This window comes from Anabrus simplex, chromosome X, assembly GCF_040414725.1.
Source record: "Anabrus simplex isolate iqAnaSimp1 chromosome X, ASM4041472v1, whole genome shotgun sequence".
Lineage (NCBI taxonomy): Eukaryota > Metazoa > Arthropoda > Insecta > Orthoptera > Tettigoniidae > Anabrus > Anabrus simplex.
In genome coordinates this window covers 157,326,711-157,347,399 of record NC_090279.1, presented here as the reverse complement: position 1 = coordinate 157,347,399, position 20,689 = coordinate 157,326,711, and the positions used below count along the sequence as shown (strand labels likewise).

The 20,689-nt window shown below is 39.0% G+C and overlaps 1 protein-coding gene across 1 annotated transcript in view; it reads right to left on the bottom strand.

Annotated features, from left to right (window-relative positions):
• Positions 1-20,689, bottom strand: part of Rbp (RIM-binding protein) — a 388,051-nt gene that overhangs the window by 345,363 nt on the left and 21,999 nt on the right. The window contains exons 3-4 of the mRNA XM_068230934.1: positions 18,930-19,088; positions 12,987-13,254 (exon numbers count right to left, since the gene is read on the bottom strand). Coding sequence (XP_068087035.1) covers positions 12,987-13,254; positions 18,930-19,085 — 424 coding nt within the window. The 5' untranslated portion in view covers positions 19,086-19,088. The remainder of the gene's footprint in view (positions 1-12,986; positions 13,255-18,929; positions 19,089-20,689) is intronic.

The window sequence follows — 20,689 nt, the reverse complement described above, 5'->3', positions numbered from 1 at the left end:
TCGGTGAGTAACAGAAAGTGGTTGCATAATGGCAGATATTTAGCTTTGCTTATATATTGCATAGTATTTGTGTGCATTCTATTATTTTCATACTGTACAGAAGTTGTTACCGTACTGAAGATTTTGGTGTTGTGATGCAGTGATACGTCATGGCATGACTTGAAGTGATACAAAAATTTGCGATGTGTTTTATTTGTTATTAGCTGTTCTTTCTTAAGCGCATTTTAATTTTACCACTGTTTTTTCATGACTGCATTTAATTTTTACTATAGTTTTTGTGAAGCAATATGACAGCACAGTAGTACTCCGCGTTGCCTGGGGAAATTTATTAAATGCAATTAAATGAATCCCTCACCCCTCGAGCCCATAAATATTATTATTTGTCTATTATCATTTTTGCTTTATGTCGCACTGACACAGATAGGTCTTATGGTGACGATGGGATAGGAAAGGCCTAGGAATGTGAAGGAAGCGGCCATGGCCTTAATTACGGGATAGCCCCAGCATTTGCCTGGTGTGAAAATAGGAAACCACAGAAAACCATTTTCAGGGCTGCTGACAGTGGGGGGTTGTGTCTATTTTTTCTCCCCCAGTTTGTCTCACACTTCAATGCTGATGTTTTTTATGTGCCCTAGTTTACTTCTGATTCTGTACAAACCAAAAATAGCCCCTATAAGCTTAGTTTCTTAATAAATTTTTTTTAACTTAAATACCGGGTTTCACAAACTTACGTGCTGCCGTTTTCCCGTGATGTTGTTGAGGAGAGCAGTTTGATATGGCAACCTCGTTGTCATAAGAGCAATACTGTTTTCTTAACATGGAATGAGCTATAGTGATGATGAAAATATCAATCGTGATGAAGACAACAGTGGAATTCTCAATATTGTTTTACCAGCAACAAATGGTGGTGGTGGGACGACTTAACACTAACGTAAATTGCCCCATATTTGTAGATTGTGTTCCTATCCCCGATAAACTACAATTTATTGGTGAAGCAGGGTTGAAAGTAGATATTCCCAACAATTTTACACAGCTGGAGTTCTTTGAATTAATTTTTTGAATGACTTTTATTGCTTTTAAGAAAATTAACTTTTTATCTATGTTTATATATATGAGTTTTTAGAAAGCAAGGCAGTCTGACTAAGACAGTGAAAGAGTTAAAAAACCTTCATCCAGCTAGCCAGCTGGTAGTAGCAACTTGTTAGACCCCTTGCCAGGATTACACTGAAGACCTTAACGGCAGCTACAGCGGAGAAGGAGACCATTGAAATGACACAGTTGGTGTATGAGGCATTCCCATACTCAATCTGCTGCTGGTAGATAAAGGAGGGGACTACTAAGGGCTAAGGGAGAGTTCATCTAGACTGAAAAACTCTGGATTGTGTTAGGTACAGCAAGTCAGCAGAAAAGGAAAAACAGGGAATTCAATCATCTGCATTTAGGGCAGTCACCCAGGTGACAGATTTCCTATGAATTGTTTAATTCATATTGGTACCATAATTGTTTACCCAGCTTTTCCTTAAATATTTTCAAAGAAATTGGAAATTTATCAAACATCTCCCTTGATAATTTATTCCAACCCTTACTCCTCATCCTATAAATGAATATTTGCCCCAATCTGTCCTCTTGAATTCCAACTTTATCTTCATATTATGATCTTTCCTACTTTTAAAAGCTCCACTCAAGCTTATTCTACTACTTATGTCATTCCATGCCAACTCACCACTGACAGGTATTTTTAAGCTTGTAAAGGGTGCGGCAGAAATGTATGTATGTTTAGTCCTCAGCCCGAAGGCTGGTTGGATCCTCAACAGTTCCGCCATCAGCTGTCATAGATGGCCTAGGCATCACTGAAGAGGCGTACTAGGGAAATGAGGAGTGAGGTAGTTTCCCGTTGCTTTCCTCACCGAGCCAGAAGTTGCTATTACATATCAGTCTGCCAAGCCCACTGAAATGCATGCACCATCTGACCCTATGAGCAATATTTTCACACCATTCATAGCAGAGATTGGCTGCAGAAGGAATGGTATTACTAGCATCACTCATACCTCAGTCACTTTCATTTTGTCAAAGCCAAGGATAAAGCTGAGACAGATCAATGAAAGTAACAAAATTGCTCTAGCCCATACCAGAAGACATAGCGCACTGTAAACACTAGGTCCCACCAGCAAAGGCATGCGGCAGAAATACCTGACGAATTTCAAACGTAAATAACTCGGCAAGTCAACAAGCCATTTAAATATTTATTGCGGAGTTACAAAGAGTAGTGTTTGCCATTTGTGTCACATACACACTAGGTTTTGAAAATAATGTCATCCAAATGCCGACCATCCTGTTCGATGCACCTCTCAAGCCTCTCCCTGAAGTTCCGCAAGATTCGCTTGAGCATGTCTTATGGCATTGCCTCGATTTCCTCACGGATGGCAGCTTTCAGGTCCTATAGTGTTCGCAGCTTACATCGGAAGACGCAATCCTTCAAATATCCCCAGAGAAAGGAATCGCACGGGGCAAAATCAGGGGAACGGGTTGGCCATGGAATGTCACCCCGTAAGGAGATGAGACGTCCTGGAAACATTTCTCTGAGGAGACCCATCGATGCCCTGGCTGTGTGTGCAGTGGCACCATCTTGTTGGAATCACACAGCAGGATTCCCTAAGTTGGTGAGTGTCGGCTGCAGGAAGTGGCGTAACAGCTGTACATAATGATCCGATGTTACTATTACAGTTCTGTCCTCCTCTTCAAAAAAGTAAGGCCCTACAATTCCAAAATCAGCAACAGCGCACCAAACAGTAACACGCTCGCTGTGGAGAGGTCGCTCATGGAGCTGTTGAGGATTGGTTGCGGACCAGTACCGAAAATTTCGTTTATTAACGAAGCCTGACAAATGAAAGTGCGCTTCATCACTTTCCAGGACACTGGTGTCAGCTGCTACAGTTTCCAGGATAGTCTCACAATACGTTCTGTGGTTGGTCCAATCACCTTTGCTGAGTTTCTGAACACCCACCATTTTGTACGGATGGAACTTCATGTCTGCGTCCTTCTTATGGTGCGATCCGAGAGTCCCATATCCCATAGCACGTGAATGCCTATGCACTGAACGTTGAGGAGATTGCATAATGGTGCGTCTCACTGCACGGACGGTCTCTGGTGTTCAGACGCTACGAGGCCTACCAGGCAGCTTCGTTTTCACACTCGAACCACTTTTTCTCAAACTGTTCACCCATAAAAGAATGGTGTTCCTGGTTGGAACTTTCTCATGTCGACCTAAGCCAAAGTGTCTGTGAAACAAACACTGTGTTGTGGTAACAGAGTCAGCATTTTTGAAATAAGCCTCAATCTCGAAACCTCAGGGTTCACCACTCCATACCATGCTAGCGACTGGCTGGCTGGCTGACTGACTGACTAGCCCGGACGAAACGATGTACGTGTTTTCCAAGGCCAAGGCCAAGACTGCGCACACCATGACAATAACACCTGTTTGCAAGCTGTGGCCAATACGACCTTTAGTTCGCTCCAATCTACTATATGCGACATAAATGGCACAACAAAATTGTGAATGGCTTGTTGTGTTGCTGAGTTATTTACATCTGAAATTCATCAGGTATTTCTGCCACACCCTGTAGAACAATGGGAAAATTGTGTGCCAAGAACTGGAGATTATGTTTAAAGGTGAAGAAACCTCAGTAATCCACATATGATCAGGCTTCCTGAAAGTTGAGAACCCAAGTGTGAAATTTAGTGGCTTCAATCTGCATAGGTGTGCCTGGAGTAGGCTCAACCGTATCAGATGCAGCTTGGGAAGAACCACTTCTGTTCTTCAGAAGTGGGGTTGGACTCCGACTGTGCTATCATTCCACAAACAATGGAATACATAGTGTTGGACTGCCCTCTCTGTGCCTTCCCTGGAACTCTGGTGGACCTGAACTCAGCTACTCCGGAAGCGGTGGACTGGATCAAGAGTTTAGATGTATGAATCCTATCTTTCATTTCTGTAAGATCATTTTTGTTGATGTACTTATGGATCTGTATTATTTTCTTTACGTGTTGTATTGCATGATATGCTAAATAAATAAATTACTTTTAGTATGACCCTTTTACTTAAATGTTCCTGCAAGTACTTCCCTCACTTGTTGGCTACTGACAATTTTTATAATGGCCACAGACTTTTCAGTCCAGATGAGCAAGAAACAAGCAACATTCTTTAAACAAAAGCATTTTACTTCATCTCCTTCAGAAGAAGACACATTTGCTGTCTCTTCCTTTTTCTCTCTCTATACCTTGTTCTGATGCTGTTCAGTTCTTCAGCTCTGCAAGTAATCAGTGCAATAATTGTGCATTAATTTTGGTATGCTGAATCCTGAAGGTAAGGACTATACATCTGCAGACACAAGGAGAGCCAACCAGATTCAAACGTTATCAAGCTTGTATGTATTTTTAAAAGACTGTTGATGTCACAATCATAGCTACGAGATCTTTTACATGGAATCCAGACCACAGAGACATCACTTTTAATTTCAAAGGTTTCACACACCTCGCTCAGGATATGAACTGCAGCCATCTTAGTGAGAAGCCAGCTAAGATATCACTCGGCTAACATGTACTCTTATGACTTACTGCATGGTCCTGGGACACTTCACATCTCTACATCTAAGTGAGTGAACTATAATGAGGCCAATTTTATTAAGAACCAGCTGTGCAGTATTTCTCCTAGTGGTGAGTGCAATAGCTGGTGCCAAAAGTTCAATGCATGGGAGGAGTGCACACATCTGTTTTGACCTTGGATCTAACACAAGCTTGTTGGTGAGAGAGTGTCTATTGAAAGATGTTTTTGTAAGAGACGTGCTCTCTCTTTTTTGTGTATTTTTGTAGTTTTTAACTATTTTAAATATCTCAGTATTTTATTTAAGATTTTGTCCGACTCATTGGCTGAATGGTCAATGTACTGGCCTTCGGTTCAGAGGGTCCCGGGGTCGATTCCCGGCCGGGTCAGGGATTTTAACCTTCATTGGTTAATTCCAATGGCCCGGGGGCTGGGTTTTTGTGCTGTCCCCAACATCCCTGCAACTCACACACCACACATAACACTATCCTCCACCACAATAACATGCAGTTACCTACACATGGCAGATGCTGCCCACCCTCATCGGAGGGTCTGTCTTACAAGGGCTGCACTCGGCTAGAAATAGCCACACAAAATTATATTTATATTTTAAGATTTTGATTCGTATATAGTTAAGTGGAAGAGAGGGCCTTGAGCCCTAACTTCGCCACTGAAAAAAAGGCTTTAATAAATAAATAAATAAATATTCTGGCTCAGTATATGTTTACTCCTGAACAGTCCGTGGCTGAAGGGTGAGTGTCTTGCCCTTCAGTCCTCGGAACCAGAGGTTCAAGTCTCAGCCAGATCAAGAGATCTGAATTGTAAATGGTTAATTTACTTGGCTTGGAGAATGTGTGTTTGTGCCGTCCTCAACATTTCAAAATTAGCAACATCATTTAACTGCAGTGAATGTTGTAAAGAGGCACCAAAAATGTGTGGACAACAAAGGCAGACAGTTTCAAAACCTCCTTTTATAACGCCAATACAATTCAAACTTCTTAATAGTTCATGACACTGCTGAACGATTACATCACAGTCAATGAACTCTGCCAACACACAGCAATGACTGTCATGCTCACCATTAGAAAAAAGCATGGATCGGCTAGTTCTTAGTTAAAATACTCTCAGTATAGAATCACATTTGTTCTTTATAAAATATTAAAGAGGAAAATGATCTTTAAAATACAGTGAAATATTGAATTACACTGTAGACATGAATACAGTTAATAAAGCAGCTTCTAATGTCTCTCCTTGTGTTCACTAATGTATATAACATTATAGCATTGGCATCTCTGTTGTGTAAAACTTACAAGGTTGCAGATAGAAATATATCATGAATCCATTATGAATATCACATTCTTCCAACTGCAGTGAAAAAACTGGACCAAATTTGCTTAGTTTGTCACAATGTAACCATTCATTATTACTGTTCTATTAAGGAATAATATTTTAATGTTAATTTCATTCACTCTTCAACTGAAATTAAATTGTTACAACATTTAATTAATTAATAAAAAACAAATTCACATCAAAATCTTACCACATAATAAACCAGTTACCACAAATTACTTGTTTACCAAACAGAGAGGCCCATGCTTTAATAAACACTCCAGTTACCGCAATGTCCATTTTGATGGTCTACTTTAAACTGTGTGCTACGGAAGTGCAAGCTCTAATCTTTAGTAAACAGGAAGAAAGACATGCTCAAAGAAGCAATGATAGTATGCATACATGCTTTCCTTTTGATGGTACACTAACAGCATTATCATCTTACACTGCTCTTATATAGTTACTACATATGCAACTGTTCTCTCGATATTTCATTATTTAACCCTTAGCCCTCCTTTTATTCTGAATACACCTGCCTCTCCAGCTCCATTTAAGAATCTGCTTGCAGATGGATAAGAGACAGCACAAACACATGGACAGCATAATTATAATTATAAAAATCAACTAAAGCAAACACAAATAATAATAATAATCGTATGGCCTCAGCTACCGTTTGCAGACATTTCGATTTGACGCCATCTGGCTGTCTGCTCGTCAATTTCGACGTTCCGGTTTACTCTGTCTGCCATCTAGCGGACCTAGAGTAAACCGGATCTCTCTTGGGCGTCTATGGCTGAGATTTAATTAATTTTGTCGGGTAAATACCAAATGTATCACCAGAGTTCTTTTACATGCCGACATCGTACGACATGGAGTGTCGAATGGACTTTTTTCCGCCCTTCAAAAATCCGACTACCTCTGCCGGGTTTGAACCCGCTATCTTGGGATCTGGAGGCCGACACAAAATAAATATAATACAAGTACAATACAATATTCAGGCGTAATGTTCAGCATTTTTAAGTCTGAAATTATCTCAGACAGTCACTTTTTATCTGTAATTGTGCACTGTGTGGAACTTCTCAAACCACTCGCTGGGATGTAATCCAGGCCTTTTTTTTTATTTTTACAAGTATTGCAGAAAAACATTGCCTCACATCATAATTCAGGCTTACTGTTCATTGGCATATTTAGGATTATGCCTAAAAGTGCTTTGAATTCAGGAAGAGTAACATCTATCCATGACCTCCTAATAGACTCACATCTCTGGGGCGTAACATTTGGAATGTTTAAACTAGCATACCAGTTAGTCTCATACACAATTTCCGACAATAACTCGTCAGTCATGAACAATTGGAAAAAGTCAAGTTCACTCTTACGTTTAGTCCCTTGCAGTGGCTTATAACCTGATGCATCTGTGAATGGGGTTCTTTTGAAGTCCAAGTTAGGTCAAGGTATCCCTCCAGCCATTAGTACAGGTACCAGCACTGCTATTTAGCATACTTTTCTCATTAACAGGATCTTCATCACTCAACTCACCGACACACTCCCGTTCCACAATATCTTTCTCACCACTTAATTGAAAATCACTCTCACTATCGCTGAAATTTCCTTCTCATGCTGCTCAAACGATGCCATGTTGCTAAACAACATCTGTTTACAAACTCACATGGTCTTCAAAGAATGTGCACAAAGCCTGTTTTCGAAGAGATTATAACTATACATGGCTTCAAATTGTCGTCAAAAGATGGCAGTAGCTTATTGTACCTGTAATTCATGCGCGCGTAACCCGACAAAGGAGTTATCTAGGGAAGAAAATCATGTCGGGCATTGCCCAACATAGGATCTATGCAGGATATTCTCGTTGTCGGGCAAGGCCCGCTGCATAAGTGCTAAGGGTTAATGATAGTTTTATTTTGAAAAAAAAAAATATATATCCTAAGCCTTTTCAGTTTCAACTCAGTTAATTTAAAACTCTTAGGCTCTTCAGGCTGCCAAAACTAACTTTGCGTAAATAAATTTATAAACTACCTGAAAAAGAAAACATATGGTAGCATTAGACTTGAAAACGAAACAACTTAACACATTGACTACCAGCTCCTCAGCGGGTGATTTAGACCTCCAGCCCAGCCTTTTCGAATCCCCTATAGTGCACTATTTAATATTAAATGTTACTCTACGAAAATTGGTCGCTGAGTCTTTTGAGAATTGTCCTAATTTTGTATAGCCTATCAGGATTCCCCTCATAATGACTGCTGTTTTTAAAGTGCAAGAATGACAATATGTTTCCGAACTGGTTTCGTGCCATGGTTTTCAAAAAAACTTTTTCGTCTCATTTATGATTCTGCTGATGATCTCATCCCTTATTTCAGTGATAGCGAAAGCAATTCCTATGTTGATGTACCTGATCTGGGCAAAGTGAAATTCAGCACATTCAAATAACCGATACACATCCGTCTTATTGCCCACCTGCAATAAAGTTTACTGGCCGGGTAGGATTAAATGTTGACATTGAAACTAGCAACAAAATTATGTCTTTCATCAATTTATTTGTAAATAATGATCTCCTTGAATATGTATACTATCAGACAAACCTTTAGGCGGAACTATAGTAGAAATAAACATATGCTGTAGTAGAGACGAAGGAGAACATCATTAAGAGAAGTTCCATATTTCAAGTTCCTAAGTATTAAACAGAAATAAACATAAATGTTTGAGTGTGATTTGATAGAACCTGATGATGTTCTTCCAAACCCGAAACATGTCATTCTATTTAAATTAAGTTGTTTCCTTTTCAAGTCTAATACTACCATACGTTTTCTTTTTCAGGTAGTTTATAAATTTATTTACTTAAAGTTAGTTTTGGCAGACTGAAGAACCCAACAGTTATGTCAAATAGAAAAAAAAGTTTATATATTTGGTGTTCTTCAAGTACATTTTGGATCATTTAAAACTATTACAATTTATCGTCAAAATTTGTGGGACACCTTATACCACACATGTCGATTTTTCTGGGACTTGCACAAGATACAAGCTTCGAGACATTTCCAAGGAAAAGACAACAAGCATCAAATTAAAAATTTAAATTTGATTGGTTTAAATAAATCAAAAGGTAACTCCTGATCGGTCATTAGTCATTAATTTTGCTGTGCCATTTCCAGTTGCACCACCCAGCGGGTCCACCTCCAGGAAGCACATCGCAGGGGAGCTTCATTCCCTGTCTTCGGGATCATGTAGAGAGGGTGTCTTGTCCGGAAGCCCTCTGCTCCATGGGTAGCACTGGTTTCTCTTGGGATAAGCAAATTTTAAATTTCTGAATGTAACTTAATTTTATTTTATTACACATTTCGATTTGTCACAGGAGTTTATCCATCAAACTTTCTATCAGAAATCAATTGTCATTTAGGATGGTGTAAAGAGCTTTTACATTCATTTTCATGTTGGCACGAGGCAAGCTTTTTCTTACAGTTCTGGTACTTTTAGATCACATTTATCACTAAACTTGACCTCAGTAAATTTGATTCATTTAAATTTTTTACCTTATGACCTGTAGTTTTACTTTTCGTGAAAGTGGTCACTTCACATTTTCAATGGTCTTTGAATATTGACCCAATTTTAAAAGTATTTTACATGAAGGTTAGTATTGGCAAGATCATTATACGACTGCTACTTAAATACATCAGGGTTTGTATTTCTATTCTGTGTTTATGCTAACAGTAGTGTGCCTTATTTAATTTTCTTTAATGTTTTCGTAATAAATAGGTATTAACTAAATTATTCTTTGGTTGAAGTTTCCGCCATAAAAGTCCTTCGATCCATAACCTCAAAGGGCTCCTTCTGATGTCCACATCCTGCCTGTAGTTGTCATGTTTTTTACCTTGTTTAATTTTGACTTCGTGATATATGAATAAGAACTTGTATGGCAAGAAGTAGGCCCCCACCTAAAAAAAAAAAAAAAACCGGGGGAGGGACTATACACAAAACGATGCCTGTAATTGCAGAGTTTTTCAAATTGCATAAACTGCTCTATAAAAACTCAGTGTGATGATTTTGATGTAGTCAGTGTATGATCACCACCACCATTATCACACATCTCTAGTGGTACTGCTGTGTCCTGCATAACCACTATTCTGTGATAACTACTCTGCAATTGGATTTAAGAGGATACTGGCCATATGAAAAGTCAAACAAAGGGACTATAAATGTCATGGAGGACATATAGTCTTCTATCCTAACGATGCTGAAAACAGGACAAAAGGAGGAGATGTAGCACAATAGTGAACCTATAAGCCAGGATCTACGAGAAAGGAAGACTCTCTCTCTCTCTTGGGAAATCCAATGGATGGAAAGTTTTTTGAAACATAATATAGCTTTGTGTTTTATTTGCCCTGACCATAAACAACTTAGTAAAACACTTGCATGTATCTACAAATCTGTTAAAATAAATCTTTGAAATCCTCATTTATATGCATATCCAATGAGCCGTGTATTAGTGGGTTCTTTTTTTTTTTCACTGGAAAGCCCTGAGGTGATCTGCCAGAGGAGGAATACAGCCATTGCTTCTCATTCGCCATTCTCTTTTCTCATCTACTCCTTGGCATTCTACCTCTTTTTTTCTCTTCACAATTCGCTTTACGCCACACCGACACAGATAGGTCTTATGGCGATGATGGAATTGGAAAGGGGTAGGAGTGAGAAGGAAGCAGCAGCAGGTACAGTCCCAGCATTTGCCTGATGTGAAAATGGGAAACCATGGAAAGTCATCTTCAGGGCTGCCGACAGATGGGTTTAAACCCATGAATGCAAGCTCACAGCTGTGCGAACCTACCCGCACAGCAAACTCACTCGGTCTTGGCATTCTAGTGAACCATTCTTCTCTCCTCCACCAATGGAGATTCTTCCAAAAACTTTGACCAATATATGTGCTACCGGTATCTACTCCATCTATATATATAAAGTAAGAGTTTTGTCTGTGCATTGTTCAGAATTTGAAAAGAATTGTAATTCTGTACTGGTATATAGTAACAAGGAAATGCAATTTTTACTTTTCCGTAATTTCTGTCCGTCTGTCTGTATGTATGTACACGCATCACAAGAAAAGTTCTGAAGAGAATTTAATGAAAATCAGTATGTAAAGTCGGGGGATGAGCCACTACAATCTAGGCTATAAATCATTTTATTAACGCTGAGTGAAATGGTAGCTTAGGGAAAGGCCTAACATTTACTTCTCAAATATTTATATTATTAGTGGTCCTATCGATAAATATTGCATAACTAAAGTTATATAGATTTAAATTTCCGATCATTTATGTCTTATACATTTTTACCGTACCGGCTATGATAACAGAGATATTAATGAATTTGTATTTTTGTTGCCAAGTCCATATGAATGCCGAGCCACAAGAAAATGAGTTAACAGAATTTAATGACAATCGGTATATAGAGTCAGGGAATAAGAAACTACAGTCTAAGCTATAAACAATTTCATTCACGTTGGATGAAATTGTAGTTTGGGGGAAGGTGTCTAAAATTTAATTTTTAAATACCTATGTTATTGGTCCTATCGAAAAGTGCTACATAACAAAAGTTATAGAAAATACAATTTTCAATCAATTAGGCCGATGTGTTATTCAGTTTTACTGTACTGACTACGGTAAGAGTGGTATTTCAGAGTCGGAAGAAAACTAAATGTGAAGGTCTACAACATCGAAAGCGCATAACTTTCATCAACAATATCATTACCTTGACCATTGTTTGTTGTGACGTTCTTTGTTTCTTATTCTGCCACTCAACTCCGATAGATGGGATAACTGCTGCATACCGAGTATAACAGTCTGACTGAATATTGGCGGGAAATAGCTGGGGAGTTAGAAAAATTTCTTCTTTAACATGCCATTTCCCTGGTTCATATATTTTCTGATACTGCTCATATGTAACACACTGGTTCATCAAAGTATTCCAGCTATTCGATCCCTACTCTGACACGCTGTTTGAATGAGTAGTGTGCACACTTAGGCCTAAGGCAAAGGCTCACTTAGTAGTAGTATGACCTGGTCTAGAATTTCAATTTAGGCTTGTTCCAAATTATAGCACCACAATTCACTAAATAACTCAAAATTCAACCCTGAAAAGAGCCGTTTCTTAAGAAAAGCTTCTTCCTCTTCACTTTTATCAAATTCTACATTCATTTTATTCCAAATTAGCAGTAAAAAGGGGGTTGTTCCTCTGGCTTGGAAGAAAAATTTGCCTCCAAGTCAGATAGATTTTTCCGCCGCCAGTGTAGTGAATTGAGATTTTCCGACTCATCGGGTACTCGCTACAAAACAGATTAGTAAAAGGGCATAGTTTTTGCTCTGGGACTCTCCATTATTCGACTCTTTATCATCCCCCCCGCCGAAAAAAAACTAAGAGTGTTCACGGATCATGGCTGTTTGCGGCAAGGTCATTCCAGCTCTTTAGACTGTTACATCGGCAGCATAGTACTGTTTGTTAAAAGTGAGAAAATATGTGGTTTTTCTTTTGATCTAGTACTTCACATGAAAGCATTGCTTTTAATCGCACCATTTCTACTGACGTCGTCATAATGACCTACGTCCATTTCAGTTCGGAAAACTACTAAGACTGTCTTTCTGAGGGTATAAAAAGGCAGGTGGAGAATGAGTGTCTGCCATTATAATGAAAACTCCCCAACCTGACTGTGATTGATGGTAGGCAAGCAGGCCTACCATTACAATGAAAATTCCCTAATCCAAGAAAAGACATTTGGTGACTTCCCTGTCGCATTTCTAGGGTAACGTTAAGAGCTATGCAATTTAATACAATCTTGCTCACAATGTGTACAGTACCTAACTTAGAATTCTGTATACAATGTAGAATTTCGTAGCGAAGCACGGGTATATCAGCTAGTCAACTCTATAATAAGTATTTGATTAGCAGCTGTGCCTAATAGCCAGAAACGTAAGTGGATAATGCTGCAAGCTGCTCATCAGCAAGCCGAGAGTCAGAGCAATACTTACCATGCCTGATGACCAGCAGCGGACTATGGAGCCAAAGTACTCACCCACAGTGGACGTACCAGACTCTGGTGATGTCTGCACCTCCTGGCTGGTGGAACCGGCCCTTGACTTCCAACTGCTACTACCCACTGTTCCAGACAACTTGGTACCGGCTGTGGTGTCGTTGATAGTTCCAGTGACGCCGGTGGACCCCGCTCCGCTGGCAGTTGCGCTGCTTTGAGCCGAACGTTTGATGCTGGCCATCTCCAGCAGTAGCTCCTCGTGGCGGACATTCTGCAGCTCTGCCTTCTTCTCCAGCTCACGGATCTTAGACTGTTGTAACATTAAAGCAAAGCAACATTATTAAGTAGGCTTTTCATTTAATATTAGCAAGTACTGAAACACACACAAACTCAAAACTTGTCATTTATCTATAGTTTTCCAGGTGAGATTATTGATAGTTCCAGATTAGGCAGGAAATGTTCAACAAAAAGAAAATCTTCCAGATCTGTGCTGGAAGCTGCTGTTGTTGCTAGGGATAATTGACAAGTTAGTTTTTATACACTTGAAGAAAACATGGCACACATTAAACCCATTGACACAAGGTCATGGAACCTTTCTGTGCTCCGCTACTATGGACGTGAGGCAGAACCATGGAAATGTTCCGTGTTCACGGATTACGATGCAATTTAACTGATTCCACAATAGATGGAGATAGTTGTGACTCCATATATGTGTGAGTGACATCTCTTTTCATATTCTTTGGATACATATATCGATAATCGACAATAGTTTGGTATCATTTGATATTTTCAAGTGGTTAGTCTTTGACTTTGACACAAGAAATCAAACATGGTAGCTCGTCGGTGGCTGAAAGAAAAAGAAATCAACCTTTGCCTGAAACTGATGATAATTATAATTCTTTCGATAAACCTAACAGTGAAGTGAGTAGTTTCAGTTCTAGTTCTGATGGTGACTTGAATATGAAGAGGGGGAGGAGCAAAGAGAAGATAAATGTGACGTATATGTGCCAACGGACTGGTGCAGGACGATAACAAATTAAAACATATTCCATGTTCGTAGAGTGAATGCTAGTGTGTTATGGAGGCTAGGAAATAATCCTACTGTTACTGACAGAATTTCTAGGTGATGAGTTTTTATACATGATCACCCCAGAAACCAACGACAATGCAAGCATTTATTCCCCTCAGAATAATTCCTGCTCCAGGGCATATTCATTGTGCCAACAATGTCTGCCTCAGTGGGTTAATAGGCATATTAATGCAGTTTTTGGGTGTTTGCCATGTCAAGAAAACGAGGAGAAATTCTTCACATTTCACAGACAATTTGCTGTGTGTCTTCAGAAGAGAAAACATGCCTGCCCACAATGAAGACTTATCTAATAATGACAGTCTGAATATGAGAATACTTTACTGATGGACTATTGTAAGTGTTACTCTCGTCTGTCACCAGATGGCTCACTGTGTGCTGGCCTTCCAAGTGGGAAGTGATGACACCATCTTAGCTCCAATTAAGATGTTTCCTGATCAATATGTATGTGTGTTGCAAAATAGACAGCAAGGTCAGCAGATGAATATGAGAGTGCAACAACAGACAAGAAAAGGATCGAAGAATAGAGAAAAATTTGTGTGTCTGAGTCAGGCAGGAGAGGGGGGAGGGGGAAATGAGAAAGACGTAGCACAACGAAGTTGAAGACATGAGAGTGAAAAGAAGTAAAAAATTAATACAGTAATACCAGGTGTATGCATACGTTTTTGCCAGTTTTTGTAGTAAAGAAAACACATAATTTTCAAGGAAAATTAATTTTTTGTTTACTCAAAATATTGGCCATCGGCTTCTACACACTTCGCCCATCTTTCAGGTAAGTTACGAATACCATGCCAGAAAAACTGCTCGTCTTTTGCAGCAAACCATTCGTCAAGCCATTTTCCAACTTCCTCAAAATTGCTGAAGTGCTGCTCTGCGAGCGCGTGCCCCACTGATGCGAAGAGGTGATAGTCAGATGGTGCCCGGTCTGGGCAGTACGGCAGGTGCAGAAGGATGTCCCATCCAAGCGATTTCAAGGTGTCTTTCACTGGTTTTGCTGTGTGAGATGGCGCATTGTCATGTAACAAGATCACTTTGCCATGTCTTTTGCCCTATTCCGATCATCTTGCGTGATTTAAACTAAGCATTTGTTGGCGATAGCGTAACGCATTAATGGTTTTGCTGGGCTTCAAGAGTCTTCGCACTTTTGTGTGGTCTACCAGAGCGCGCACTGTCTTTCAAATTGAAATCAGCATGTTTAAACTGTCGAAACCATGTCTTATATGTTCTAATCCATAGAGCATGTTCACCATATGTTTCTACCAGCAAACGCTGACTTTCTACAGCTTTTTTCTTTTGATTAAATAAGAAAAGCCATGTGTGCCACAAATGTTCTTTTTCAGGCAAAAACGTCGACATGATCACTGAACGATATACAGTGTTTGACGGACTCAAGTTGTGTGTGTTAGTAGGTTAATGTCAGATGAAAAAAAAAGACGTATTTGTAAAATTGATATGCTGCATACTGTCGTGATTTATGAGTTTCATGTCCGTATTGACAGATTACACATATACAGATAAGAAAGTATTTCCACCTTATCAATACTGTTTATTGTAAAAAAAATTAGCTTACAGTACCAGTTTCGACCTTATCTGGTCATCATCAGCTGAACATATTGAAAACTCATGAATGACCTGGACCACATCATCTGCTTTTAACACTTTCAGCCCCATGTGTATCAATTTGATACATGGTAAGTTATGAGCTCAGCCCCATGTGTATCAAATTGATACACCGTTAAACCCAGCCAGAAAGTTGATAAATTCACCCACAGCCCAAGGCTTACTATTGCATGAACTCGTTATTCTTGTGGCCTACAGGTGTTTTAAAACAAATAAAAACATTTTCTCATCTTGAACTCTCCTAAATAAGGTGTGAGTCAATAAGATACACATGGGCTCTGAGTAAGTTATGTATGCACTTTTCGTGTGCGTCATTTTAATACACGTACAAAAATAGTTTAAAAATATTATTTATTAATTTATTTTTATTTCAAACACTTCCATACAGATTTGGATATTGTTTTATGTTACCAGGGTTAGGTTAAGTTACGTTAGAATAGGCGAGGTTAGATTAGGTGACAAGAATTTGAAATTTAAAAAATGGACACAGGAATCAGCATTAGGCGTAAATACATACAAAACTCAGTAGATTCCTTCAACTGATTTCTTTTACATTTTACTAAGAGCAACATTTTACTTTCTGTTACTTCGCTACATATCTATGTTTCTTGAAAAAACAGTCCATACACATGTACTTGAATTCTGGGCAACCAAAGCACATTGTTCTTACTTGACAGCATCTCTTAGCAGCTATTTTCCTCCCCTCACGTGCTGATAAAAGTTGGTAGCAAGAAGTGCATCTACCTCTGGGCCTATCTTCAATGGTTTTGAGTTTGTGGTTCTTCGGTAGGTCGTCTTTGTCATTGTTGTGAAGACGTAAGTTACAAGTTCTTCTCGGAATGATACAATGTCTTTTGGTGCAAAAACAGTAGACTTGTAAACTGTGTGTGCATTAACAACAGCTGTATTAGTCAAGAGTTCAAACATAATTTTTCTGTACCATTTTACACCTCAACATACAGATGTACCATAAGATGCTAGTTGATCTGAAACATCAATGAATGACTTTCCTCCATTGTATTGCAACACTGTGGTTGGTTTCCTTGTAACGCCTTGTTTGGTAGTAGTTTCAGCCAGTTCAGGAACATGTTTTGTTGTTAAGAACATCACGTCCCTTTTGTCTTTCCATTTTCCCATTATTAGTCCTGTGTTGCTTTCCCTGACAATCATCTGTCCTCTGTGGAGTGTACTTTTCTGGACTGTTTTAGAGTTCATTTTTCTTTTTTTACGAAGTGTTCCAACTAGATGTGTCTGTTTTTCATTTAGCTGGTGGGCCAGTGGGACACTCGTATAAAAATTGTCAGTGTATAAAGTACGTCCTTCTCCTAACAGTTGATGCACTAATTCCATAACTGTATTAGCGGAAGCTAACTGACCGCGTGGGATGTTTTCTTTTCCAGCATATACTTTCAAGTGCCAGGTGTACCCACCTTTCAGACATAACTTGTATAACTTCATCCCATACCTATGCCTTTTGTTTGGGATGTATTGGCGAAATTTGACCCTACCACGAAACGGAATCATTGACTCATCAATACATAACTCCTCCTGTGGGTTCATTGCATTTTGAAATTTAGTTTCATTGACCAACAGATCTAAAATGTCATTATCAAAAAACAGAGAATGAAATTCAAAAGGCGAATTTGTGGACAGTTTATTATTAGCTCTCTCAGATACACCTGGTGGCTCTCTAGGAGTGAAATCGAAGGTATTCAAGTTACCTTCAACGTTCTACCAAATTATGACTTCGCCTTCTTTTGTTATCAATATTTCGTCATCAACACTTTTCAAAACGCAACTCTGATTCTGTTCCTCCCCTTTTAATACTTCCACGTCGTTGAGGTTAGGTTCGTCCATCACAATATTATCACTATCACTACTGTCGAAATCAAGGTCTGACAAGTGCACTGTCGGATCTTCTGGGTCACTCATATTTCTAAAAATACTAAGTTCACTACCACTACTGTCTGAATACATTTCTATTTCGTCTCTTATCTCATCAGAATCCATATTCCTGCAATAACACATCAGCACGGGATGTAAACAATATTATTTGGAGGCAAGACTGGCAGACAAGGAAAGGCTATGCAATGCTGCCAACCTTTGACCAATATACAACCCAGCACTGTCCTGTGGTCCCACAGCCCCAGGGAGAAGAAGACACTATGCTATTTCAATGTACGTGTGAATCTGAAAGCTTCACACTTTGAAGAACAAGGCCCTGTCATGTGTGTCAATATGATGCACATGGGGCTGAGCGCCTAACTTGGTGTGTATCAGAATGATTCACATGGGGCTGAGCACGTGTTAATTAAAACATCGTGGGCTGGGAGGAAATGTGCCTTCCATACCTCTGGGGCTGAAAGTGTTAACTTAAAGAACAAGACTACAGTTACAGAAGAGCTGCACATACCTACCTCTATCCACATAACCGAATCTTGTTAACAACGAAAGTGTTTTATTATATGTACACATGAAGACAACTTTTAAGTAAATAATAGGACATTTTAAGAGACCTACATCATTACCTATGATCACAAGCACCAACTGATGCACAACTATGGATAGAAACTGTAACACAGGAGTCAAATGAAGATATATGCAAGACACGCATATTCAAACCTATGAAGTGTTTTTACACAAGTTGTTTTAATGTATTTTAATGTGTTTACTGTATTTGTACACGCAACTTAGATTTAAGCATTAGAATAGGTTGCATAGTCAAATTCCAAGTCTTAAAGAAGACAGTTTTATACCCACGTATCATAAATAACATATATTCAATTACATTTAGCATGCACAATTTGGACACATCCAGATATGTTGTTTCCTCATGGCATCTCCCTTTAGACAGAGTAATGTCAATTATTGCCTAACATATATGTAAAGATACAAAACTATGTTCAGCTGATGATGACCAGATAAGGTCAAAACCAGTACTGTAAGATAATTCTTTTTACAATAAACAGTATTGATAAGGTGGAAATCCTTTCTTATCTGTATATGCTGCATACTGTTCACTGGCGCCATCTCTTTAGTGAAACCGGAAAGGACTTATACGTAGACCTGGTAGGTGCACACAGGTTATGAAAATATAATAGCCTAGTGGTGAGGAAAGTGTAAATCTGGAGAAAAACAAAACAAAATAACAATAGTCTGCTGAACCTAATTTTGAGCAAACAAATTTATAAACTATCATCCATACTGAAAAAGAAACAGCTCAATTAAAATCTCCACTACCTCCAGCATGACGCTCAGTGAAGAAGTATGATACTCACCTGCAATGCTTCAATAGTCTCATAGCTCTTGGTTTTGTCAGCAGCACTGGCCGAGAGTTTTGCAATCTGGATCTCCCCCTGCTTTTCCCTCAACAGGTTGAGAGCCTCGGCATGCTCTCTTTCCAGCTCCTTCCGTTTGTCAGTTGCCTCTCGCATTTGCTGAACACACAATAGGGAACAAAGACATGAATTCCTTAATTCCTGTCACCAATAAACTTATGCTGTTAAACATAATACATGAAGAAGATGAAGAAAAGTAAGAAGAAGGATAAATTGTTGGTGTACAATGAGTGAATCTCAGAGCCATGTGCTGCTCCACAAGTGGAAATCTTATTAAATTTTTTTGACATCCTAATGAGGAATCAAATTCACATCCTTCAAGGTGAACTGAGAATACTTCCGCTAGCAGCCCATGTTATAAGAAAACGGCTTATCAAATCAGATAATTAGATTGATGTAGGAAAATAATGGACAGGGAGAGTTGGATAAGAAAAATAAAATCTAAGTATAAGTAAGAGGAAGCAACGCTACACTTCGCTAGGGCACATAGTTGCCATGTCATATCATGATGTGAACTCCTGGAGCCTTTATGAAGATAATCTGTCTGGTTGTGTTTATGATGTTCAAAAGAATTCTAACCACAAATCACTAATTTAAGGCAACAAAATACCACAAGAAAATAACAATATCCTTGAATGCAAAACTCAGATATTATTGCACTGTCATGAGACCAGAGGCTTTGTATGCAGTGGAATGCCTTGCTATGAACAAGAAAGGCCTGATGGAAGAATTGGAAATTAAAAAGAGAAAGATCTTAAGGAAAATTCTTGGCCCAATTAAGGATAAAGATGAATATAGATGTTGGCATAAACATGAGCTGTATACTCATGTCCAGAACTTCTCTGATGTCATGCGGAGAAGGAGAATTGCATTTTATGGCCACTTACTAAGAATGAAACTCACATGATTATCGAGCCAGACCTTTATTTATTTTTTAAGATAAGAAGACCCAGCCAACTTGGTTCAAGGAGGTGTAAAGGGCCTTACAGGGGATGGGGATAACTTATGAAGATATACAAGAACACAACCCACTCAGGAGGAAACTAAAATACCACCAGGTTTTTCAATAAAGGGCACAGTTGAAGATGGGAAAGACATGGATGGAGGAAAGGAAAATAGCAACACCAGCAACGAATGAAGGAGCACTGGGCAAAGATCAAAGCCCAGAGAAGACAGCTAAAATAATGTGGTCCTTAGTAGGCCGATACGAACAAATAATAATAGGATAATATAATATTTAACCACAAGAAGAAGAAGAAGTAGAAGAAGAACTGTGAGATGAAGTTCCTCTCGAGAATGGTAGGGAAGACAAGGAGAGACAGAGTAAGAAATGTTGAGGTCAGAAAAGAGATAGGGGTAGAAAGATTGAGTGATAGGATGGAGAAGAATAAATTGAGATGGTTTGGACATGTTATGAGGATGGAGGAGGGAAGGATACCAAAACAAATGTTGGAGGCTAAGATGAAAGGAAAGAGGGCAAGAGGAAGGCCCAGAGCAAAATTGATGGACTCTGTCAAAAGCAGTATAAGAAAAAGAAGACTGGACTTGAATACAATTACTGACGAGGAGTGGTGGAAGGAGAGGCAACGGTGCAGAAGTGCCATCAACACCCTGACCTGGCAGGAGATTGACAAGGGGAAATGAAAATAATGATGATGAAGAAGACTGGACAACACAGTGATACACAAATGTTTTAAGAA